The 26695-nt window shown below is 34.0% G+C and overlaps 1 protein-coding gene across 1 annotated transcript in view; it reads right to left on the bottom strand.

The window, feature by feature from the left end:
* The window catches only part of LOC126880450 (GDP-fucose protein O-fucosyltransferase 2), a 62680-nt gene that overhangs the window by 17295 nt on the left and 18690 nt on the right, over window positions 1–26695 (bottom strand). Inside the window, exons 2-4 of the mRNA XM_050644313.1 lie at window positions 22348–22613; window positions 6790–7024; window positions 2782–2974 (exon numbers count right to left, since the gene is read on the bottom strand). Of these exons, the coding sequence (XP_050500270.1) occupies window positions 2782–2974; window positions 6790–7024; window positions 22348–22613 (694 nt within the window). The remainder of the gene's footprint in view (window positions 1–2781; window positions 2975–6789; window positions 7025–22347; window positions 22614–26695) is intronic.

Here is a 26695-nt window from a genome sequence, read left to right as displayed (position 1 = left end):
GGGGTTCCACTCTACTATAATGCCTGAAGGAGATGAAGAAACAGGAAATGAAAACGAATCCAACATAGACACAGAACTAAAAATCACAAAAGAAGAAATAAGGAATAACGTACGTAAATTAAAAAACAGAAAAGCACCAGGACCCGATGGGATACCAAATGAACTCCTGAATACGGAGGAGAAACCTTAATCGAAAATGCTCTTTCAAGAAATAATATGTAGCCAGCGTGTATCAGACCAGTGGAGGGCGAGTATAACAATACCTATACACAAGAGAGGAAACAGCAAAGACCCTAGCAACTACCGTACCATCACCTTGCTGAGCACAACTCTTAAACTCTTAACAAAAATACTTGCCAATAAAATAAATGAAGAATACACAATTAGTGAGGAACAACAAGGTTTTCGGAAAAATAGGTCCACAATAGACGCCATATTCATAGCCAGACAATAGATCTGACTAAGGCCTTCGATTGCATAAGATTGGAAGATGTGCTAAGATTGTTTAAGGAGAAGAATCAGCCCAAGATGATAAGGATAATTAAAGACATTAATACGAAGAACAAAACCAGAATAAAAGTCGAGAATGAACTAACATCGGAAGTAGAAATCAACTCGGGAATCAGACAAGGGGATAGCTTGAGCCCATTGCTTTTTAATTTAGTCATGGACAAAATCATAGAAAACATTAAAGGTACTGGAAATGGATATACGATGGCGGAAAAACAAATAAAAATCCTCTGTTATGGTGACGACGCAATCTTAATCTCCGATAACGAGGATAACCTACAGCGAATGACACAAACTTTCAATACAGTGGCGAAGAACTACAACATGAAAATATCAACAGCCAAGACAAAATCCCTGGTAGTGTCAAGGAAACCCATAAGATTCAAATAAGTCATTAACAACGAAAAAATTGAACAAGTCTCGAGATTCCAATATCTGGGAGTCGAAATATGTAGTTATGGAGATGTTAAAGAGAGCGTCCGAAAGCAAGCAAATAAAGATAATTACGTGTCAGGATGTCTGAGGGACGTCATCTGGAGAAACAAAGATATGCGGCTGGAAGAGAAAGTACATATACAAATTATGTGTAAGACCGATCATGACGTACGCGATAGAAATAAGATGTGACACAGCAGAAACCAAGAGGATACTGAGAACATCAGAAATGAGAACGTTGAGGTCAATAACTGGGAAAACACTGAGAAACAGAATACCGAACGACAGAATAAGAGATCTCTGTAACATACAAGATATAGTACGGTGGGGAAGACAGAGACGACGAGAGTGGAATCAGCATGTGACGAAAATGGACAGCAAAAGAATGGCCCGTATAGCCAGGGATTCGAAGCCAACAGGCAAGAGACCAATAGGAAGGCCCTTTAAAAGATGGCGAGATAGCTGACAGTCAACATCACAGCTACGAATACAAGCTCAAAATCGGTAAGGAACAGGTTAAGAGGCCTATTATAAGAAGAAGAAGAAGAAGAAGAAGAAGAAGAAGAAGAAGAAGAAGAAGATCTCGTATTATGAGTAGATCAGTTTTTAAATTGTATATAAATAGAAGCTTAACCTCCGCTGTGGCTCAGTGGTAAGAGCGCCTAACCTTTGGATCGAAAGTTCCGAATGGTAGTGAGTTCGAATCTCACCAGGGTCAGGAATTTTTTCATTTATTATAAATTAATAAATGAAAATAGTTTCTGTCCTTGTGGGATCGGTACTCACCGGAGGGACCGCAGACGTTCGGATACAATTAGCGTCTCTTTGCAAAGTAACAAGACACTTACTCAACACACACACTACACATTAGTGATGTTGATTATAGTTACTTTCGAGTATTCGTTACAAATCGTTACTTTTGTATAAAGTAATCATTTACAGTATTCGTTACTTTGATTACTATGATTACTTTTGTATTTGAGTACCGGTAATCATATCGAGAATCGTATTTCTCAGTAGGTAGATATTTTGTATAGATATTCCGATATAACAACGACTTTCATCGATCTGTTTAAGGGATAAAAATTATTTGATTACTATGATTACTTTTGTTACTTTTGTATTTGAGTACCGGTAATCATATCCTATCGAGAATCGTATTTCTCAGTAGGTAGGTATTTTGTATAGGTATAGATATAGATCTAGATAAAAATATAGAGTTCTCGCATTCGATCTTTGTTAATGACATATACATTACATATTTTAACTCCATTATACCTCCCTCTGTTTCATCTTCTATCTTCTCCTCACCCTCACAGTGTGAGGCTCACGCCCTTAAAACGCCGATAACGATATTCGATAACACTCGTAAAATTCGATTGGTAGAAAGTAATCAAGTGTAGATACAATAGTCGGTACTCGCTCTGATACGATTGGTACGAAGTAATCAGAGTAATGAAAGTAGATACAATAGTCGTTACTCGCTCTGATACGATTGGTACGAAGTAACGAAGTAATCAGAGCAATCAAAGTAATCAAAGTAAATAGAACAGTCGTTACTCGCTCTGATACGATTGGTACGAAGTAACGAAGTAATCAGAGTAATCAAAGTAACGATTTTCTTTTCTGTATAGTAATCGTTACTTTCGGTATTCGTAAGTAACGAGTACTTTGTAATGAATAGATACTTTTTCAACATCTCTACTACACATTACACCGGAGTTAGTGATAAGTTATACAATTACGTGGCTAAAGGTTCTAGTTAACCAAGGCCAGAATCAGAGAAAAAAATAGAAGCTTTAAACTATAAACTAAAAATTTACATTAAATTGGTACTTTTTCGTCAGTCCAGAATTCAGGAAGAGGAGTGTTATCAGATGCATCTGTTGAATTTAGAACAGTTTTCCTAAATTCATTCGCAATTAGTTTCAGTTCCTTACTAAATCTCATACTTCTTCTAGCTTGCCAATACAACTTGCTTCCAAAAAAATCATGAAGTGTTACCTCCGCATGGTTTAGTAGTATAATCCTGAAAACAATACATAATATTTAATTATTGCAAAGCACCCCGCAACACTGCACTGCACTGCACATCCCTGCACCTCTATACAAGCACTTGGCTCCTAAGCGAATAGAGCTTCTCGGGTGCCCAGGCTTTTGTATGACCTCACTGGTTTGATAAAATCCAACATGTATGTTTATATTATTTGTTTCGTGGACCTTAAAAAGGCAGCTGACAGGGTCAAATTAAAGGATGTTATCCATTAGTTATAGTCGCAATCCCAAATAGACTATTTCATGATAAGGAAGGAAGACATACGTGAATACAAGGACTGCAAGGTAATAGTTAGTGAGACAGTAAGCCAACAACATAAGCTGCTTGTTCTGGACATTGAAGTAAAAAGTGAAGCTAAACCAAAATATCGGAGAGGTCCACAAAAAATCAAGTGGTGGATGCTAAAAGATGAGAAAGAAGGTCTATTCAGAGAAAGAATAGTAGACAAAATATGTTGGAACATGAAAGGAAGCCCTAATACAATTTGGAGAAAAATGGCCAGTAGTATTAGAGAGACTGCTATTGAAATACTGGGAAAACGAAAAAAGTTTAAGGATAAAGAGACTTGGTGGTGGTTAAACGAAGTACAAGGAAAAATAAAAGAGAAGGGAAAACTATATAAAAAGTGGCAAGAAACCAGATCCCACACAGATACTCAAAACTATATGGTGGCGAAAAAGGAAGCAAAAGTAGCAGTAGCAAAAGCCAAAGCAGAAGCGTATTCAAACCTATACGATCAACTTGATAACAGGGAAGGCGAAACGAAGATATATTAAATAGCCAAACAGAGAGCAAACAAAGCAAAAGATTTTGATCAGATTAGACGTATCCGAGATGAAAATAATAAAATGCTAGTTCACGAAAAGGATGTCAAAAAGAGATGGAGAAAGTACTTTGGCAGCTTATTAAATGAAGAATTTGACAGACAGCCTGTAGAGTCAACGGAGACAGTAGCAGCAATGGTCACCAAAATAACAAACGAGGAAGTGGCTCAAACGCTTCAAAAAATAAAGAAAGGAAAAGCGGTAGGACCAGATGATATTCCTGGGGAAGTATGGAGAGCATTGAGAGAGACAGGAACAAGGTGGCTAGCAGGTTTATTTAATATAATTATGGAAGTTGGACAAATGCCAGACGAATGGAGAAGCAGTATACAAGTACCTGTCTACAAAAACAAGGGAGGTATACAACAATGTACAAACTACAGGGCTATAAAACTGCTTAGCCACACGACACCATGAAAATATGGGAAAGAGTAATTGATAGACGGATACGTGAAGAGACCTAAATATCCGAGAATCAATTTGGCTGTATGCAGGGCAGATCAACAACAGATGCAATTTTCATTATAAGGCAGTTGATGGAAAAATACAGGAGTAAAGAAACAAACGCTCATATGATATTCATTGATCTTCAGAAATCATATGATAGAGTTCCTAGAGAGATTCTGTGGTGGGCACTCAATAAGAAAGGAGTCCCTGTGAATATTGTGAATATGTAAAGATTGTGAGGGATATGTATGAGGGAGTAACGACTAGTGTTAGGACAGGTGTGGGAGAGACTGATAAATTTCATGTGAAAGTAGGATTGCACCAAGGCTCGGTGCTTAGTCCGTATTTATTCTCATTAGTTTTGGACCAGATAACAGCTAAACTACAGGGTAACATTCCATGGAGCTTAATGTATGCTAATGATGTCGTGTTAATAGGAAATAGTGAAAGAGACTTAGAACAACAACTGGAACAGTGGAGACAAGCTCTGGAGGAAAAAGGTTTAAAACCTAGTAGGACAAAGACAGTGTATTTGCAATGTTAATTTAAAGATGGAGTTACTACAAATAAAATGGTATCTGGATGGTGAACTGATTGTAAAAAGCAATAGTTTTAAGTACCTGGGATCGGTATTACAGAGTAATGAAGAAATAAATGGAGATGCATGCAGTAGAATTAGGGCTGGATGGATGAAGTGGAAGGAAGCGAGTGGTGTGCTGTGTGACAGGAAAATACCAATGGAGTTGAAGGGAAAATTCTATAAAACAGCCCTAAGACCGGCTATGATGTACGGAACGGAATGTTGGGTAGTGAAAAAGAAAGAGGAACAACGAATGCATGTGGTGGAAATGAGAATGCTTAGATGGATGAGTGGAGTGACAAAAAAGAATAAAATTAAAAATGAGTATACATATTAGGGGAAGTCTAGGTGTGGCACCAATTGATGCCAAAATGAAAGAGTATAGGTTGAGATTGTTTGGTCATGTTTAACGTCGAGACGCTAATCGCCCAATATGAAGAATTGCTGAAGTGTAGATTCCTGGAAGGAGTAGGAGAGGAAGACCAAAGAAGACGTGGGGGAGACGATTAGGCAGGAGATGTTGGTAAAGGGAATTAATATTGATATGACCCAAGATAGAATTGTATGGAGAAATGCAATTAGGAAGCTGACCCCGCATAGGGCTAAGGCAAAGAGAATGATGATGATCCATTAGTTATAGTCAAGAGAAGTACCTCTACGAATAATTAAAACGATCGGAAACATCTACCAGAACAACACAATAAAAGTAAAAGTAGAAGATGAACTAACTGGCCCAATTGAAGACAGGGGAATTCGCTGAGTCCTTTATTATTCAACCTCATCATGATGAAATAATAAAAAAATCTATCTATCTATCTAATCAGCCCTAAACATCCATCCTTGGATATAGGCCTCCTCTTCCTTCTTCCATGCCTCTCTATCTTGGGCAATTTGCATCCAATTTGACCCAGTGTGTTTCTTCAGGTCATCCGACCATCTCATCTGTGGCCTTCTCCTTTTTCGTTTGTGGTTCCACGGTCTCCAATGTATAATCATCTTAGTCCATCTTTCATCCTTCTGCCGTAGGGTATGTCCGGCGAACTTCCATTTAAGCCTTGCTACTTGGGTAGAGACATCTTTCACTTTTGTTTTGTTACGGATCCATTCGTTCGGTAAGGATGATCTATCCAATAAAAAAAAAAGGACTAAAAAGGATACCAAATGGGAGAAAAACAACTTAAAATATAATCTGCTATTCAGACTAGGCAATACTAATCACTCAAAGTGAAGATGATTTACAACATATGCTGCACCAATTTAATATAACCGCCAGAAAGTTTAACATGTTAATTTCGTCAAAAAAGACAAAATGCATGGTTATAACAACAAATCCAATAAGATGTAAATTAGAGCTGGAAGGTCAGAAAATAGAAAAAGTGATGGAATTTAAATATCTAGGCATCACACTATCTAGCTACGGAAAGCTCGAAACAGAAGTGAAAGATCAAATGAATAGAGCAAATAGAGCCGCAGGTTGCCTGAATGACACAATACGGAAAAATAAATATATTAGAAAAGAAATGAAACGCAGAATTTACAAAACAGTCATCAGACCAATAATGTCATACGTGAAAGAAACACGACCTGACATAGAGAGGACAAAAAGATTGCTTGAAACAGCTGAGATGAAAACCTTTCGAAGAATCTATGATAAACAATTCTATGGGACAGAGCTAGAAGTACAGATATACGACGTAGATGCGAGGCAGAGAACATTAATAACCGCGTAAGAAAGAGAGGAGTAGAATGGAATGACCACATAAGAGGAATGACAATAAATAGGGTAGTAAGGACGGCGAGAGACGGTTCCCCAATAGGAAGACGATCCGTGGGAAGACCACGAAAACGATGAAATGACAACTTTCTGGAGGCACATTGAAAAAACAGACAGTTATGTATATACAAAACGAAGAAGAAGTACTTATAATAATACTCACTCGGCACTGGTGTTTACAAACAATTCTGTCAGTTTTGTAGCTGGTCCATGATACGACAAGCATTTAACGTCTTTAGCTGTAATATTCTTGTAAAATAAATAAGTGTTATCATACGTTCTTTGGCATTTTTCAATTTTCATTCTTTCTTCGAAATTTCCAGTTTCAAACATATCTTCAAAATGTTGCAGGTTATATACTTCATCAATAACTACTTTGCTGTATTTATTTGGATATACTGAAAATAAAATATAACACATGAATTCTGGATAGACTAAGTGCCGGTATAGGTGAAATTTGCTTATCATTTTAGGGACGATAAGAGCCTATAATTTAAATAGTAGAACCTAAAAGAAAACGCATGAACACAGCGGCGCATCAAACAGTCCACTTATGGACGGGATAAATAAATTAAAAGATACCCTCTCTTACTACCATAATTCAATTTATTTTCACTTTTTTAAGTTCTATGTGATTAAAAAATAAGACTCAACGTAATTTTAACCCGCCATCTCCTTCCCCCTTCCCCCACCATCATAAACTTCGTTTTTCGTTTTATATTTTTTTAGATGGAATGCAATCAATTCTAATATTTCAAAAAATTCGCACGCATAGTTGAGGCTTTTACAATACATGTCTATTTTTATAGACCTGTAGGTTGAGTATACATAACCTCAAAAAAAAATTATTTTTTTAAGCGTATAACCTTTTTCGGGGATGGCTGCAGGTCTAATTTGTTTTTAATCTTGTGTCACTGTTTGTATTTTGTTTTATAAAATTCTCCTGTCACAGTGACATTTGTCATATTCCTTCGATACGTCTAAAGGTGGGAAACTATGTAATGTAATGTAAATTTATACATTTATATCGATAATTTCCACCTCTACTAGTTTCATCTCTTTTTACTTCACATTGCATTATGTTTTCCATCTTTTGCGTTACTTTGCTGGTTATTAGCGAGCTCAGTACTGTATATCTCTGAAAGAATAGTTAATGAAAAGTCAAATCTCTGAATATCATACAAATCGGTACACCTGAAATCAATAGATATCACCAAATGAGAAAACTTCTATAGGCACCTTTAGACTGTAATAAACAAGATCTCAAATGATAAATGTGTAGGTGATTTTAATATCTGTAGCAGTGATGTAGTACCAGGAATTAAACAGTGATATAAAGCAAATATAAGAAATGAATACCTTCTGAACTGGGGATCTTTGCAGCATAAACAAAATACATCCACACCTCGCTTTACGGCCTAGATACGTTCCACGAAACATGGCCGCAAAGCGAAATGCCGTATAGCGAATCAATTATTCTAATACAAATTGATAGAAATTTAATGCGATCGGTTCCAAGTGTGTTAACTATGTGACATGGTCTATCGTAAAAAATGTATTTTATCTTTTAATTTTATTTAAATCAAAAATACATACAAAACAAGCACATACATTGGTATATAAAATAATAAGAGATTCCAAAAACCAACAGTAATCTACAAACAAAAATGAAACAACTTCACGATACGTAAAATATGTGTATAACTATAGGCATACATATTTTTTTAAATGGCTTTAATCTGAAGACGATGAAGAAATGTTAACCTGCAAATCACTATCGTCATCATTTTTCGCTGGTAAGGATGGGCCGGCTTAAAAAAATTGTCCAAGGTTGTTTGTCTTGCTTTCTTGTCTATTTCGTTCTTCAGTGATTTATAGCAGACAGAGTTAATTTCTTGAGAAACTTTAGCGCTACGTTCGTCGTCAGGGTCGTTTTCAAGAAAGAAATTTATTTATTGTTGGAAATAGGAAAAAGCTTTCGACAAATTGTTGGATGTTAACTGTTTCGATACAACAGGCTCTGTCTCTTCATCCGCTGCTGGTTCAGCTTCAAGTATGTCAAGCACATCACGTTCATTCATACCTTCAAAGCGGAGGTCATGTGTTAGATCCAAAATGTTTTGCCTAATTTCAGGAAGGATATTAACTTCTTCATCAGTATTTTTTATACACTCTGACCATATTTTTTCCAAACATTGTTCATTGCTGTTGATTTTAATTCCTTGCATCATTCACTGATGATATCAACAACATCCTTAATGTTGTAATTTTTCCAAAATGCTTGAATTGAAGATTTACCATCGGTTTCCCTTATAAGTTGTCGGAACGTTCGGCGTAGGTAATACGCCTTAAAAGTGGCTATTACACCTTGATCCATTGGTTGGATCAAGGTGTAATCAATTGGTAGGATCAATCAATCCTGACATCTTCAGATAGTTCGGATAAATTAGTAGGATGCCTTGGTGCATTATCCAAAATTAGCAAAGCCTTGTTGCTTAAGCTATTTTCTCGCAAATATTTTTTCACTTCTGTACAAAAGGGATTTTTGAACAAATCCACAAAAGTAGCTTTAGTCATCCAAGCGTTCTTGTTAAATCTCCATATAATGGGTAATTGATTTTTATTTAGTCCTTTAAGAGACCTTGGATTTTCGGACAAATATATTAGAAGTGGTTTTAGCCTAAAATCACCAGTGGCATTTGCACCAGTTAGCATAGTTAATCGTTCTTTAGACCCTTTATAACCAGGCGCAGATTTTTCGGTTTTTGAAATGTACGTGCGATCAGGCATTCGCTTCCAATAAAGTCCCGTTTTGTCTACGTTAAACACTTGTTTAGGTTTCTAGCCACCTCTTTCAATAATTCCCTTTAAAATATTGGGATATTCTTTAGATGCGGCCTCATCGGCGTTAGCTTCTTCGCCATTTATTTTCAAATTATGCATAAACAAAGATGCAAAATATGCAATAAATAGCCGTTATAGCGAAACATTTTAGACCGTAAGTCGAAACCGTGTCGTAATTGAACAGGACCGTTATAGCGAAATGCCGTATAAAGAGCGGCCGTATAGCGAGGTATTAGTGTATATATTAATAATGCATTTTTCTAGCAGGATGTCGTAAGAACAGTGTATGGAGAAACCGACATTTATCTCTGAGACGAAGTCAAGAATTTATAAAGCCAGTGTAAGACCAATAATGACATATGTATCAGAAACAAGACCTGACACAGCCAAACCACAAAGACTACTGGAACCAGCAGAGATTAGAGTACTGAGAGGAATTACAGGAAATAAGGAAAGGGGGGTGAAGACATTAGCAGAAAATGTAAAACACAGTGTTCAAGCGAATGGATACTAAATAGAAAAAATGAGAATAACCGCGTAAGCAGAACGGGAGAGACCCATGTGATCAAAATGGCAAGTAAAAACTTTCAGTGCTGAATCCGAATCTATCGTCAGTTTTTCTCTATCTATTACCGTTTTTTTTTAACCTAAGATTGATAGACGGACGGACGGACAAACAGTTTATTTTATTTTTAAGTATTTCAAATGTTAGTATTTCGAGGATAAAAACTATATCTGAAAACAATGTTGCAAAAGAAGTGAAGAGGCCAATATTCATTGTCAATAAAATATTCCATGGCTTAATTAGGCAACTAAGATTAGATGCAGATGTAGAAGAATAAAATGGCTTTCGTGCAGGCATATCCTGTATGGCCAGCATATTTTCTCTAAAGCAGGTTATTGGGAAAAGATTAGCCCATAATCTATCCACCCGTATAGTCTTTATAGCTCTGATAAAGGCATACGATAGTGTACTACTTTCAATGCTCTAGGTAGCAATGGAAAAACAAGGAATAAGCAAAAAAAATTAACAAGCAGTACAACAGCTTTACAAACATATGACGGTAAACATTAAAACTGGCAAATTAACGAGAGAAATTACTGTTAGTAAGGGTCTAAAGCAAGGTTTCTGCATAGCACCTACACTCTAAAATATATTTAAGTGAAGCGCTCTCACTGTGAAGAAGAAAGTGCTGCAATATGGGCATCCCAATCGATGACGATAGATTGTACACAATACACAAGACAAGAGTGATATAGACCAGTGGTTCCCAACCCGTGGTCCGCGGACCACTTGTGGTCCGCGCCGAGTTTACGTGTGGTCCGCGGGCTGTTTCAGAGTACGTCTTATAATTCACGGTTTTCTTCATCAATACGAGTATAACAATGTTTTTACTGGCTATATAATGAGACATTCATCCTCGGAGATACGTTTGTTATGAAAGTATGCCACATGAGTAATGCTGTTTTTATTTCTGATGTTAGGCGTGGAGTGACAGTGGCACAGCGCGAGCGCGGAGAGGGTAGGCTATTAATAGTCACTGCGGGGCGGGCGGACACATGCTTCCACCACTCTCAAGCTCGGTCATTCCCCTCCGCCGTTGTGTAGCCGCACCCCCGCCCAGCATTGTCTACCTTCTCCTGAGTTCCATGGCCATTTGTCTGTCGTAGTGTCTAGTGTCACGTACCGTATGTACAGAGTGAGAGACTGCAATGAGTAAGCAAGTGAATTTGTTTAAGTTTTTAAAAAGAGCACATGATGAAAGTGAACCCGGACCTAGTGCTAGTACGAGTGTTAGTGACAGGTTTGTTTCAAGTGAACCTAAAAGTAGAAAACCAGCCAATCGTAAGTACAGCCCAGAATACTTAAAATATGGATTTACTTTTAAAGAAGATGGAGATGTTCATTTGCCTCAGTGTGTTGTATGTTCAGAGGTTTTATGCAATGAAGCTATGAAACCGGCCAAACTCATGCGTCATTTTGAGACAAAACACAAAGAACTTGTTCAAAAACCATTGGATTTTTTCAACCGCAAGGAAACTCAGCTTAAAAATGCAAAACAAGTAATGAAACAGTATTCTTCTCAGGATAAGGCTGCTTTAAAAGCATCTTTTTTAATTTCATTGAAAATAGCAAAAGCAAAAAAACCATTTACAATAGGAGAAGATTTAATTTTACCCTGTATTTTTGACGCCACTAAAGAAGTACTTGGTGAAGAGTCAGCTAAAAAAATGAAAAACATAGCTCTATCAAATAATACAGTTACTAGAAGAGTTGAATCGATGGCAGCAGATGTTGAAAACCAACTCATAATGAAACTTCACCAATCTAAGTGGTTTTCTTTGCAATTAGATGAGTCTACCGATGTTACAAATAAAGCAATTTTACTGGTGTATGTAAAATACATTGATCATGAAGAAAAGAAATTAAATGAAGAATAAACTATTAAAGTTGCATAAACTATCTTGGAAAGACTGTGTTGGATTGTGTACTGACGGCGCGGCTGCTATGACAGGCTCCAAACAAGGCCTTAAAAGTTTTGTACTGAAAGAAGCGGGAACCGAAGTACAAATAACACACTGCATTATTCACAGAGAAATGCTAGCAACCAAACAGTTGAGTCCTGAACTCAATGAAGTCCTCCTTACAGTTGTAAAGGCTGTGAATTTAATCCGGAGCAAAGCTCTTAATTCAAGATTGTTTGCTACGCTTTGTGATGATATGGGCTCGCTTCATTCCAAACTTCTCCTCCACACTGAAGTACGATGGTTATCCCGAGGGCGTGTATTGGCCAGATTTTATGAACTTAGAGAGGAGGTTTGTATGTTCCTTGACAAAAACAATCCAGAACTAGCGGCTGTGTTTCGGGATGGACAATGGGTGGCTAAACTTGCTTTTTTGACTGATATATTTGAAATTATAAATGTGCTGAATCTTGGTCTTCAAGGGCCCTCACACACAGTATTCGATCTGTGGAAAAAAATTGCTGCATTCAAACAAAAGTTAAAGTTATGGCAAACTGAAGTAGAGAAAGGATCTTTTGCTATGTTTAATCTGTTTTCTGAATTTATAATAGAAACGGAAGGTATGAATATAAATAAAGAACAGCTGTCATCTTTGGTAAAGGCTTACATAGCATCGCTTCAAGGGTATTTTGACAACTATTTCCCTGCCAGTTCTGACGTCAGTTCTAAAAACTTGTAGGTGGCAAATCCTTTTTTACCACTCAAGGATATTGATCTTACACTTAATGAACAGGAAGAACTTATTGAGATATCTTCTGATCCTCAGCTTGAAGTTGTCAAAATACAATGTGACAATAGTGCAAGCTTTTGGATCAAGTTACTTGATGAGTACCAAACCCTCAGCCAAAAAGCCTTGAAAATTCTACTTCCTTTCAATTCTACATAACTTTGTGAAACAGCATTTTCAACACTAAATGTTGTTAAGAATAAGCATCGTAACAGTTTGTTGAAATTGGATGCTCCATTCAGGTTGAGTTTGACCTCTTTGAAGCCAAATATCGAAGATCTTGCCAGTAAAATCAAAACCAAGGAAGTCACTGAGAGACTTAGTATCATATTTTGTAAGCGTTTTACAATAGATTTATAATGTTTCTATAACTATATTAAGGGCCGGTTGTTCGAACGCTAATCAACAATGATCACCATCAAATATTTAATTACTGTCACAACTGCCAATGTCAACTTTGGTTGGGTTGCTGAAAACATAATTGATTATAATTATGAGATTAGTTAATCAATTAACATAACAGTTATTAACATAATTGATTAACTAATTTCATAATTGTAATCAATAATTATGTTTTCAGCAACCCAATTACAGTTGACATTGACAGTTGTGACAGTAATTAATTATTTGACAATGATCATTTTTGATTAGCTTTCGAACAACCGGCCCTAAGACTATAACTATGTTTTTTTCTAATTACTTACTCTTAATACAATGTATATTAAAGGATTTAAAATATATTTCTCTAGTTCTCAATTTAATTTACCTAGTTATAAAATCATGTGGTCCGCAGACGTTTTCTTATAGATCTTGTGGTCCTCGAGGGAAAAAGGTTGGGAACCACTGATATAGACTATATGCTCAGAAAGCTGGAAGAGGAGTACACTAAGTGAGGACCTTACAACTAATATACAAAAAACCGAGTACTTAGTTGTAGGAGAAACACCAGAAAGCCTACAAATTGAAATGTGAACTATGAACCCAACAGAAACGTTTAAATACTTAGGAGCCCAAATAACTTCAAACACAGGGAGTAACGACGAAATACATTCCAGGATTGGCCAAGCAAGATCAGCCACCAGACAGCTACACGGACTATTGTGGAATAATAGAATAGGGTGATATTAGGAGAGAAATGGAAATTGATCTAGATATAATAGACACAATCGAAGCCAAAAGACTCAACTGGTATGGACACCGAGCTAGACCAAGACGATAGCAACGAAAACACAATGCCAAATACACACTCACCGGCACAAAATTCCGCCACCCAAAATTTTTGCTTGAGTTTGACAATTTATAACTTTATTATTTATGCTCCAATTTTCAAAATTCTTGCACCAGTTTGTAGGTACATGTATTGATATCGTTTGTTATTAATCCGGTAACAAAAAAATTTTACTTACATGGCATTATACAGGGGTGAATGGAAGCGTTGTATTTTCTCCTAACTTTAGAAAATTTGTTACAGTTATTAACCTGGAAGAGGTATATCGGGCTATTCCCCAGGCAAGGATAACACATCTACATTCCATGCTAAACAGATTGTGAGCAGTCGTTGCTGCAAGAGGTGGACATACCCGCTATGGAATTGTTTTGTTTTGTTGTTAATTTTGTTTTGTTTTGTTAATTTTAATGCGTTTGATATTTTTAATTAAATAAACCTTCAAAGTAGTGTTTTTATTGACAGCTCCTACAAGAAAAGAGATATTCGAATAATTCAAAAAACAGAACCTTAGTAATACCTCCAGGATAATACAAAAGTAGTAAGAAATAAAATCAGCCCTCCAATTTTTCCACAGAATTTTTTAAAATTAGGAGAAAAAACAACGCTTCCATTCACTCCCGTATAATGTCATCTAAGCAAAAATTTCTTGTTACCGGAATAATAACAAACGACATCAATACAATATGTACCTACAAACTGATGCAAGAATCTTGAAAATCGGAGTACAAATAATAGAGTTATAAATTGTCAAACTAAAACAAAAATTTTGGGTGGCGGAATTTCTTGCCGGTGAGTATATAAACCCTTAATAAGACTAATAATAATAATATCGTATGGCATTTTTGCCGGGGAGATCCTTTGCGATTGTTTCGGCGCCATTTACATCTTTAACCCTGTTTCAAGTAACTAGTGTCGATGTACACTAGCCCAGGGGGACCGACCGACGGCTTAACTTATTCTCCGAGGCACTGTGAAACGGCTCGTATCATTTTTAGAAATGAAAAATTGATTGTTGTTGGCAGGGCTCGAACCCGCGTGCTCTGGCGTGTGATGCCGGTGATCATGCCGTTGAGCTACGGCCGTTCACTTAATAAGACTAGTACTCACATATGGTTCAGAAACCTGTGTACATTCTCACACTCTCAAAAAGTAAGGAAATATTATTTATTTTTAATTTTGAAAGAAAAATATTGTGACACAATAGAAAGGCATAATTTAAAATGGAATTTGGAGAAGATACAACTTTGAACTAAGTATATTAAAGAGGGTACCTTTGTTATCTTTGAAAAAATACACACAGCAGCAAAATTACAGCAAATTACAACGGCAAAAATACACACAGTGACACGTTAGATGTCTCGAATTTCCTAAACCTGCTGTTCGATTTGAATGATTGTTTAGTAGGTATGTTATAGCCTTATTATTTAAGAAAATCGATGTAATAATATTGTTGCTAGACAGGTAAATGTTATATTATACCGTGTTTAGCACATATAAAATATTGAAATTAAAACTCAATTGTAGCCCTAGTAGGAGAGTGCAATTAGAACGAAAACATGCATTGTTTCGGAAAAATTCAAACAAGCTTATATTTTTCTAAAACTTTTTTCGTTAGTTTATATACATGTTAGAGTAAAAAGTTCTACTCGCAGATTTGGTCGCTAGTTGTTTATCAATTGTTTAAACAATAACAATTGTTTTGTATAAATAATTTTAAAAATATCGTTAAATTCATCATTTACTTTGATCAAATATGTTTCTATTTTGCTTTTGATTATGCTGATGAAAATTCTTATATAGAAGCTCTTATACAGTGTGTCTGCGTAGCTAGGAACCACATGGAAAACTTTTTTATTATCAATTTTACGAAAAAAAACTATTCTTAATAAAATGCTCTCGATAGTCAAAAATCTAAAACTCAACCATCAGATATCAAATTTTATCAATTTTATACGAGTTATGTCAAAAATATGAATTTCGTTAAAGAGTAAAGTACATTTATATTCCAGAATATCAAAAAATGCTATTATTAAAAGTTGTTTGAAATTAGAAACTGTCTAAATATACAATTACATCATTGTAATCAAAAAAAAATAAATTTTTTCTCAAATTACGGATACTCATCATCATTTTATTACAATTATGATAACTATTTTATTATCAGTTTTACGAAAAAAGTTATTCTTCATAAAATGCTCTCACTGGTCTAAAATCTAAGATACAACCATCAGATATCAAACTTTTTTAATTTTATACGAGGTATGTAAAAAATATGAATTTTTCTTAAGAGTTAAGTGCCTTTATTATTCACAATATTTTAATTAGAAGGATGTAATTGAACAAAAAAACAAATTTTTTAAATCCAAACAACTTTTCTTAATAACAATTTTCGATATTGTGAAATGTAAAGGTACTTTACCCTTGAATGAAATTCATATTTTCTGACATACCTCATATAACATTAATTACATTTGATATTTGATGATCGCATCTTAGATTATATACGATACAGAGTATTTTATAAAGAATAACTTTTTTCGTAAAACTGATAATAAAAAAGTTATCAATAGGTTCCAAGTTACGTAGACATACTGTTTAAGAGCATAAAATTGTTTTTGCTGAACATTTATTATTGTTGAAGCTTATAATTAAATGTATTTTAGGAAAGTTTTACAAAAAAAAGTTTTGATCACTTTGTATAAACATTTTTAGCTGGTAATTTTCGGTTTTTGTATTACATTTTTGTTATCTTTCTTAATTTTCTTAAAAATATATAGTTTATTTCATTTCTAAAGTAAAATAATTTAGTGCATTTTAAAGATTACATCCTAAGCTTTAAAAAAGCTCGTATAAAACTGTAATTGATCTGTTCAAACTTGAGTAATACCGTCTTAAAATGGTGGCAATTCTATAAAATTACGAAGATTTCAAAAATTACATTTTTTGAGACGTCAAATCATTTGAATTAAATTTTTGAGATTTTCTTTAATGAGATTTTTTAATCATTTAGTAAGATGCTTGAAAGGTAAGTTGTGCAAAATTGAGAGTTTTATACGAAAAATTGTATTAGTTACACATTTTTAAACAAAATTCATGTAAGTCTCACTTTCCGCCCACACCGTACTTACGCCCATACATTTTATTTCCTTCTATTATAACCATAAGATAGCTTAATTATTCTTCTTTCATGTTCAATTTGTAAAATTTCATTTTATCCATTAGTTAAAGAATAACGTTAAATTAACTCAACCGTGCACTTCGCCGAACGCTAGTATACAGTGCGCCAATGTTTGTGAGAAGGGTGACTTTAGCGTTATAAATAAAAAATTATAGAAGATACAGATTTAATTTTAGAAAACTCTTTATAGGTTTTTTTTTGTAAAATTTTCTGAATTTTTCAATGGTCAAGTCAGTTTTTTTCTAAAATTTATATTTTCGGAGTTATTACTTATATATAGAGTTATATTTTATTAAAAAATGAAGCACCCACTTCTCGAGTATAACTTTTTGATATGTTGGTTATTAAACATTTCTTAATGAAATTACAAAAAGTTCTATCTTGTTTAATTTTTTCCGAAGTGAAAAGCTATATGCACTCCCCTATAGGCTTTATTAACATTTTCTTTTTTGACTAATTTGCTTGACATGTTGGATAATAAAAAAGTTAGGTACGTTAACAACTAGCCATGTTTTTCATCAATAAATCCTCATTTTCTGCTTAGTTTAATCTTCTTCTTCAAGTGCCATCTCCGCGACGGAGGTCGGCAATCATAATAGCTATTCGGACTTTGGAAACGGCTGCTCTGAAAAGTTCGTCTGATGTAGATCCGTACCATTTTCTCAGGTTACGCAGCCACGATATTCTGCAGCTTCCTATGCTTCTCTTTCCTTGAATCTTTCCCTGCATAATCAATTGGAGCAAGTTGTATCTATCACCACGTGTAATATGTCCGAGATATTCCAATTTTCTGGTTTTGATTGTATTTAAGACTTCCATTTTTTTATTCATCTTTCTCAGAACGTCTTTGTTTGTGACGTGTTCTGTATATGATATTTTCAGAATTCTTCTATATACCCACAAATCAAATGATTCCAGTTTTTTATTGATGCCGCATTCAAGGTCCAAGCTTCCATTCCATAAAACAGAGTCGAGAAAACGTAGCACCTAGCCAACCTTATTCACTCTAGCCTTTTCTATTCTAATTTTAATCTCCTGGAAGTAATCATTTGTGGAGTTGATCATTGTTCCAATATATGCATATTGGTCTACTCGTTCGACATCAGTTCCGTTTATGAGGAGATTGTCGTTATTTCTTTGAGTTTTAGATATTCTCATAAGTTAAGATATTAGTTTAATGGACAAGTCTAAAGTAGGCTATGAGAAATTACCAAAATTAACAGTCAAAAAGTATCTGGTTTGTTGTGAAAATTAGTAGATTTATTATTTAAAGTTTCAATTAAGTCCGTTTTTTTCTTGTTTGGTGGAAATAGAATGAGCTGTAAAAGGAATTTGACCCGCGATGATCGTGTTCAAGCAGTGACCCTTTTTTTTCTTTTTCTTCTGGAAGCCGTCCGTGCATGCACCCCAGGTGCACTGCAGCCTTTTGGCTGTAAGCAGTGATCTTGCATAGTGAAGGACTTAGCTACCAAGCTATCTGCTCCTTATATTGATAACAATTGTATCCTAATGTACGATAATGCAACACCTCACGTTCACAAACTGTAATCGAATATTTACAACAGGTCAATCTTCGGACTTTGAATTGGCCATCACGTAGTCCAGATCTTAATCTGATCGAACATTAGTGTGACATAATTGGCAGAAGATTACGGCAGCGTTTGCCACCTCCTAAAACCTCACAAGAGGTAGAAACAGTAGCTCTCGAAATTTGGAATGATATTGATCAAGACCAAATAGCATACCGACTGTTTACTGCAAATACCTGCTATCTACCAATTTTATGAAATATTAATTTTTTATGTCAACAGATAGCTAATTTCTAGATCTACTGATAGTCCAAGTAATGAAGCTTAAAATAGGACAAAACCTCGCAATTTTTACAGAATGGATCGATTTGCTTGAAAATTTGAGAATAAGTAGTGGATAGTCCAAAGATCAAAATCTATATGATGCCGAAAGGCGCTTTTACCATGGGGGTGGTTGCCACCCCATCTCGGGGGTGAAAATTTTTTATTATATTTTGACCACAAAAGTTGGTAAAAACATTCATCCTAAGCAAAAAACACTCTTTACATTTTTTGATAAAATTTATAGTTTTCGGTTTATTCGCTATCGAAAGTGTTAGTTTTATAATCAAGTATATTCAAATGGGAAATAAGCCACAATTTTACCTAAAAATGATTTTATTAACGTTTCGACGCCCAAGTCGGGTGTCGTTGTCAAAATACAAAATAATACTAAATAAATAAAAATGTTGTTGCTTAGTAAAAAATTCTTCTAATAATTTATTTAATCTGACTCATTTATATCGGCAATTCAGACACGTATTATACATTTTAAAGTAGACGACTTTAAAATGATATTGCCAATATTGATGAGTTGCGTTCCTGGGACGACTTTACTAAAAGATAGTTCATTCGATTACATGAAATCAATCCCAACTCAAGAATATCCGCCACAAAAAATCATAGCATGTAATCTGTCTTTAAAAAGACAACCAAATGCAACGGTGGCACTGAAATTCTCGCGTTAGAGATTCCATAGTAAATCACGAGGGAAAACCAGGAAAAACCTCGTGATACTATCCCGACATCGTAAGTATTTGGGTTTACATTTAGTTTACTCTCAAAACTAATACCAAATTCTGACTTGATATTTTTTTTAATATATTTTTAAAATATCAAGTCAGAATTTGGTATTAGTTTTGAGAGTAAACTAAATGTAAACCCAAATACTTACGATGTCGGGATAGTATCACGAGGTTTTTCCTGGTTTTCCCTCGTGATTTACTATGGAATCTCTAACGCGAGAATTTCAGTGCCACCGTTGCATTTGGTTGTCTTTTTAAAGACAGATTACATGCTATGATTTTTTGTGGCGGATATTCTTGAGTTGGGATTGATTTCATGTAATCGAATGAACTATCTTTTAGTAAAGTCGTCCCAGGAACGCAACTCATCAATATTGGCAATATCATTTTAAAGTCGTCTACTTTAAAATGTATAATACGTGTCTGAATTGCCGATATAAATGAGTCAGATTAAATAAATTATTAGAAGAATTTTTTACTAAGCAACAACATTTTTATTTATTTAGTATTATTTTGTATTTTGACAACGACACCCGACTTGGGCGTCGAAACGTTAATAAAATCATTTTTAGGTAAAATTGTGGCTTATTTCCCATTTGAATATACTTGATTATAAAAATGCCACAAGAAAATAGCTTCAGAACAACATGTTAGTTTTATATCGAAAAAATCAATGTTTTTAATAAGTTTTCTGCTAATAACTCCAAAAGTTTTCGTTTTATCAAAAAAACTTTACTTAACAAAAATGTACCTTTTGAAAAAATAAACAGAACCGTTTTTTTTTATTTTCTTTAAGACCAATAGTAATCGAGCTATTCTTTATTATATGTTAGCTCTTCTTCGTCAAATGCTAAATATTGTAGTTTCAAAGTCAAAACACGGGAAAACTATGCATTTTTCAGGGATAACGTGTTCAAACTAATTTAAAGTATTTAAAAATATCTATCTCTAGAAATAAAAAAAAATCTCTAGCTTAAAAATTAAGTGACTTATAATGAAAAGAATGTCAGTCTCTATTTTTTTCAGCGAAAAAGTGATTGGAAGCAACGACTTAATCACCACCCTAATTAAAATTAGTCATTAACCTTATTTGGTCTTCTTTACTAATGTATTATTAATAGGTTCTAGAAGTTTGACCGGCTTAGAATGATTAGTTTAAAAAAAATGGAGTTAACAGAGAATAACGAATTTTTGTAGTTTGGAAAACAATGGCATTTTCTTCAGAATAGAAAGATTAGTATCAGTGGTTCGGAAAAACGTTTAAATATGAAATTGTAGCTTATTTCATTCCCAAGAACTTGGTTTGCAAATAATTTTTCTACGGAAAAAATTGAGTGAGCTATTGACAATTAAAACTTGTAAAAATATGCAAAAACCACCTTTACCAACCCTTTCAAAGTGACCTCTTTTTGCGACGGAGGATTTTAAAAAGATTTAATATTAATAGGCTTATAGAACTTATAAAAACCTACAAAATTATTTTTTAACAAACTTTCTAAAATAAAAAATAAAAAAGTTACGTTTAAAAAATCAATATATTTTTTTGAAAAACAAAAGGAGAAATTCAATTGGAAGCATAATAATGTAAGTTAGCGATGTTTTTAGTTATTGGTCTTATTCATTCTTCTTTAGTTATGTGTTATTAATAGATTCTAGAAGTTTGACTGGCTTAGAATGATTAGTTTTTAAAAAAACTGGGGTTAAAAGCGAATATCGAATTTTTTTAGTTTGGTAAATTCTTCCATTTTCTTCAGAATAAAAGGATTAGCATCATAGATACGAAAAAATATTTAAATATAAAATTATAGGTTATTTAATTCCCAAGAACTTGGTTTGAAAAAAAATTTTCTATGGCAAAAATTGAGTGAATCGTAAATAAGTATATATCGAAAAACATTGATTTTTCGATATAAAACTAACACTATCGACAGCGAATAAATCGAAAACTATTAATTTTATCAAAAAAATGTATAGAACATTTTTTGCTTAGAATGAATGTTTTTATCAACTTTTGTGGTCAAAATATAATAAAAAATGTCCACCCCCGAGATGGGGTGGCAACCACCCCGATGGTAAAAGCGCCTTTTGGCATCATGTAGATTTTGGTTCTTGGACAATCCACTACTTATTCTCAAATTTTCAATCAAATCGATCCATTCTGTAAAAATTGCGAGGTGAAAAGCTTCGGTTCCTGGACTATGAATATAAATACCTCCTATTTTAATTAATATTTTTTACCGGCAATTGTAAATACAAATATCACGCATCTACATACCTTCTATCTTGCATTCTGTTACCGACAAGCATATATGTGCAGAAATACTTGTTTATTTTGGTTGAAATTTTTTTGTGTCTCCTGTAAAGTTTCTGAAAATACAGATAGAAGGTATTTGTAGTAAACAGTCAATACCTCATTTGTAATTAAAAGTACATATCTCTTTTATTATCAAACATAAGCGAATGAATTAAAGAACAAAATGTTAAGAAAGTCTAAGGCTACGATTGAGTTTTAGTTTCAATATTTTGTATATACTAGAATATTCCACAGGGTGTTCCGAACTTTAAGAAAAAAACGGTATATCTTACAGATAATCAGCATGATATTAAAATGTTACAGTTACTCACTATCAAAAAATTCATACATTTCTATTACAGGCGCAAATTTTTTTAGACTTTCTAAGTCAAAATAAAGTCCCCATGGAATTTGCTCAGGATATTCTGTATAAGTCCAGTGAATTAAGTGTGACCATGGAGGAAGGACTAAAGAAAATGAATTCAATTCACTATTGGATGATTGTCTCATTTTATGTGCTAAGACAGCAAGACGCATGTAGACATCTCTTCTTAGATTGAACCCTTCAGGTCTATTAACATCGTATAGTAAATATCGCCTACAACAGAAAAACAGAACATTTAATTTAATAAAAATAGATGTTTATTTTTATTTATAACAAGCCTTAAACCAAACAATAACACAGCACCTGGAGTTGATAACATTTATTATAAAATGCTCGCTAGTTTGTCAGAATCAAGTATTGAAATTTTTCGCAACACAATTAACTCAATATGGAATCGGGCAGAATTTCCAACAAGCTGGAAGGAATATACAGCAATCCCAATTCTGAAGCCAAATCGAGATGCGGAAGATCCAGAGTCATATAGAGCAATTTCTCTAGCTTCCTGTTTATTAAAGACTGTAGAAAGAATGATCAAAGTCAGACTAGTTCATTGGCTCGAAAACAATAAAAAATTACCTAAATTACAGTTTGGTTTCAGAAGAGGATGCTCAAATATTGAAAATATCGGCAACCTAGTAAATGATATAAATATCGCTTTTACTAATAACAACTCCGTTCCAGCAATTTTCGTAGACATAGAATCAGCATATGATAACGTCATATTAGACATTCTCTATGAAAAAATGGAAAAAATGGGAATCTCCCAATCTTTGACCTCACGTATAAGATTACTATATTCCGATAGGTCAGTGTCAATAAATATAAATGATGAAACATTGGGACCTAAAACGACCAATATTGGGTTACCACAAGGAAGTATACTAAGCCCTGTACTATACTTAATATATACAGCAGATCTGGAAAGTAAAATTAAATGTAGTGAGACCGTTTCTATACTACAATTTGCCGATGACATTTGTATATATTCCCCATGCCAGTATATTGAAGAAGGGTGCAAAAAATTAAATATAGCCTATAAGAACCTTAATAAATGGTGCAATGAAAATGGTCTAAAAATTTCCAGGAAAAAAACAGAAGTCTGCATTTTTACGAGGAAAAGAAAACACATTCCAACAGAAATAACATTGGATACAACAAAGTATAGTGTACGGGCATCTGTAAAATACCTAGGAATGTATCTGGATAAAAAAATGACATGGAAAAACCACATAGATTATTTAATCAAGAAAACTGAAAAAGGAATTAACATCTTACGGTCAGTGTGTGGAACAAAATGGGGATCAGATCCAAACGTAGCAATCCTTTTGTACAAATCGTACATTAGGTCAATACTGGATTATGGTTGTTTCTTCTATGACCAAGCTTCCAAAAGTCAACTAGAAAAAATAGATCACGTAGTAAATAAGTGTCTGAGGCTATGCCTAGGGGCTTTAAAAAGTACACCAATTGATTGTTTATTTGCCGAAGTAGCAGAAACTCCACTAAAATATCGCCGAAAGATTTTAGCTTCCAATTTTATAGCTAAATTAAGTTCTAAAAATAGCAACTTAGTCCAAAAAATCAATATACTGTTTACATCGGATCTTACCCATAGTTATTGGAAGTCGAAAAAAAGTTTAACTATTACTGAGTCATATTATGTAATAAATAACGTAATAGAAGAAATATACTCTTCAGATATAGATCCATTATATAGCATAAATATTTATAACATCCATCCAATTAACTGTGTTTTTCTCCAAGACTATTCAAAATTTCACCCAAGGATTAGACAATACATATTTGAGGAGGATTTAGAAAAGTATCTTCCCAGATGTCAATATATATTCACGGATGCATCAAAGAACAACAAGAAAGTAGGTTGCACTATATTTGATCCACATAAAAAATCATAAAAAATCTTTTAAATTAAATGAAAAGCTTACAATATATACTGCAGAATTAATAGCCATATTAGAAACTCTCCTGTATATAAGTAATATGAAAATTACAGCAGAATCATTTGCAATTTGTTCTGATAGTAAAAGTGCTATTATGAAAATAAAAAATATCCACCATGTCAGTAGTAATTATATTTTGACTAATATAATTATTAAACTTCAAGAATTACAAACAAAAAAAAATCAATGTATCATTAGTTTGGATTAAAGGACATTGTGGAATAAAAGAGAATGAAGAAGTGGACGAAGATGCTAAGAAAGGAAGCAGAACTGGAGAGCTTTTAAGTTATAAATGTCCCCACAGTGAAATTGCCTGCCACGTAAAACCCATAATACTAGCCGAATGGAGAGAAATGTATAGTAACAGTCCAAAGGAAAAATTTTATAAAAACATAGTTACCAACCCTCCTGGCCAGTCTTGGTTCTCAAGACTGTCGGGAAGCAAGCGGTTTTTCTCTGTTTTGTGCAGGTTAAGGTTCAACCATGTTTTAACTCCCCAGTACAAATATAAAATAAAATTGAGTGATTCTCCTAATTGTTCATGTGGAGAAGAAGGTACAGCGGAGCACATGATCCTAGGCTGTTCTAGAATAATAAATGAGGTTAAATTATTAAATGAAGAAATGGCCAAAATACCCAAAATCACCAGACCATATAACCTAACTCAACTATTAAGAGCAGAAGATTGCAATGTTTATCAAATTTTGTACAAACATATTTTATGTATTAGATTAAGTTTATAACCTTTGTTTTTTTTCCTTTCGTGTTAAGCCCTATGCCTATCCGAGGTCCACCTGTCTCGTCTAAATGCTCTGATCGACCCCTGAGCGTCAAATTGTGTCCTAGTCTAATATCCCAAATTATATTGAAAAAAAGACAATGAAAAATAAAAAAAAAATCAAAAAAAAATATATATAAAAGAAATAATAAAAAAAAATAAGTAAATAAATAAAAAAAAATACATAAAAAATGATAAAAAAAATCACAATGAAAAGAAATATTCCAAATAAAAACAAAAATCGTTGAAAATTAGATATAGGTATATAAAATAGTTCTTTGTAAAATTGGAGCAGGATTGTGATTGGATACATACCTGAACAAATCAGTAGAAAGCAGGAAGCACTCCTTTAGAGCTTCCGCATAAATAATACAAATAATCCCAAAAAGGTAAGATCTAGATTAAATCAAAATAATACGACACCTACATTTCAATAAATCCGAAATAGTTAAACAGAAATTATATTTATCTATTAAAATGACTCTTTATGACCAATTTAAAACTAATTGTGTTCCGAGCGCTAATGTTTTAAATGGGGAATATTTAAAATCACTCTCATTGTGACGTCAGGCGCGAACTCATCCGAATTTCGGATATTCCGGCTATCGTACCTGGCGTCTTTGTACCATGGGATGGATGAAAAGGAAACAGACAATGCAAACGAAGAGGCAAATGAGTCACGGTATATTCAAAATAATAAGAAAAATACAAAAAAAGGAAGAGAATTAAGAAAATGACAAAAAAAAATGGAACATGGAACGTCAGGACACTGCTAGAAGAAGGAAAAATGGAAGAGCTAGCGACACAGTTGAAACAATACAATATAGATGTTGCAGGAATTCAGGAAACCAGGTGGGGAGGACATGGAAAAATAGAAAAAGAAAGTTATACAGTATGGTATGCTGGAGAAGAAAAACAAGGATATGGAGGAACTGCTTTTATGGTGTTAGGGGAAATGAGGCATAAAATTATGGAATTTAAACCCATAAGTCAAAGATTATCATACATAAGAGTAAACAGCAAACCGAACAAGTGGTCCATAATAAATGTCTATGCACCCACAGAAAACAGTGATGACTTAATAAAACAACAGTTCTATGAAACACTAGAAGAAAATGCCGAAACAATCCCGGGAGAAGATATATTAATTATTATAGGCGATGTCAACGCACAAATAGGTAAAGAAAAATGCTTTAGGGAGGTTGCAGGGGAAAACTCATTACATAGCACAACAAACAATAATGGAGAAAAATTATGTAATTTAGCAGCGGCATTAAACATGGACATAAGTGGCACGAGATATAAACACAAAAACATACATAAGATAACATGGATGAGACCAGGCAGTCTGGAGGGGAATCAAATAGACCATGTACTTATTAAAAAGTCACACAAACAGTCGATAAATGACGTGAGATCTCACAGAGGGGCCAACATTGATTCGGACCATATGCTAGTGATTGCAAAATGTAAAATAAAAACAACAAAGAATGAAAGATGAAAAGCACAGGGAAGATAGGACGTAGATAAATTGAAAGATAAAAGAGTAAAAAGAA

Source organism: Diabrotica virgifera, chromosome 2 (genome assembly GCF_917563875.1).
Source record: "Diabrotica virgifera virgifera chromosome 2, PGI_DIABVI_V3a".
Classification (NCBI taxonomy): domain Eukaryota; kingdom Metazoa; phylum Arthropoda; class Insecta; order Coleoptera; family Chrysomelidae; genus Diabrotica; species Diabrotica virgifera.
The sequence above is the reverse complement of the archived record's forward strand: the minus strand, read 5'-3'. Positions and strand labels throughout refer to the sequence as shown.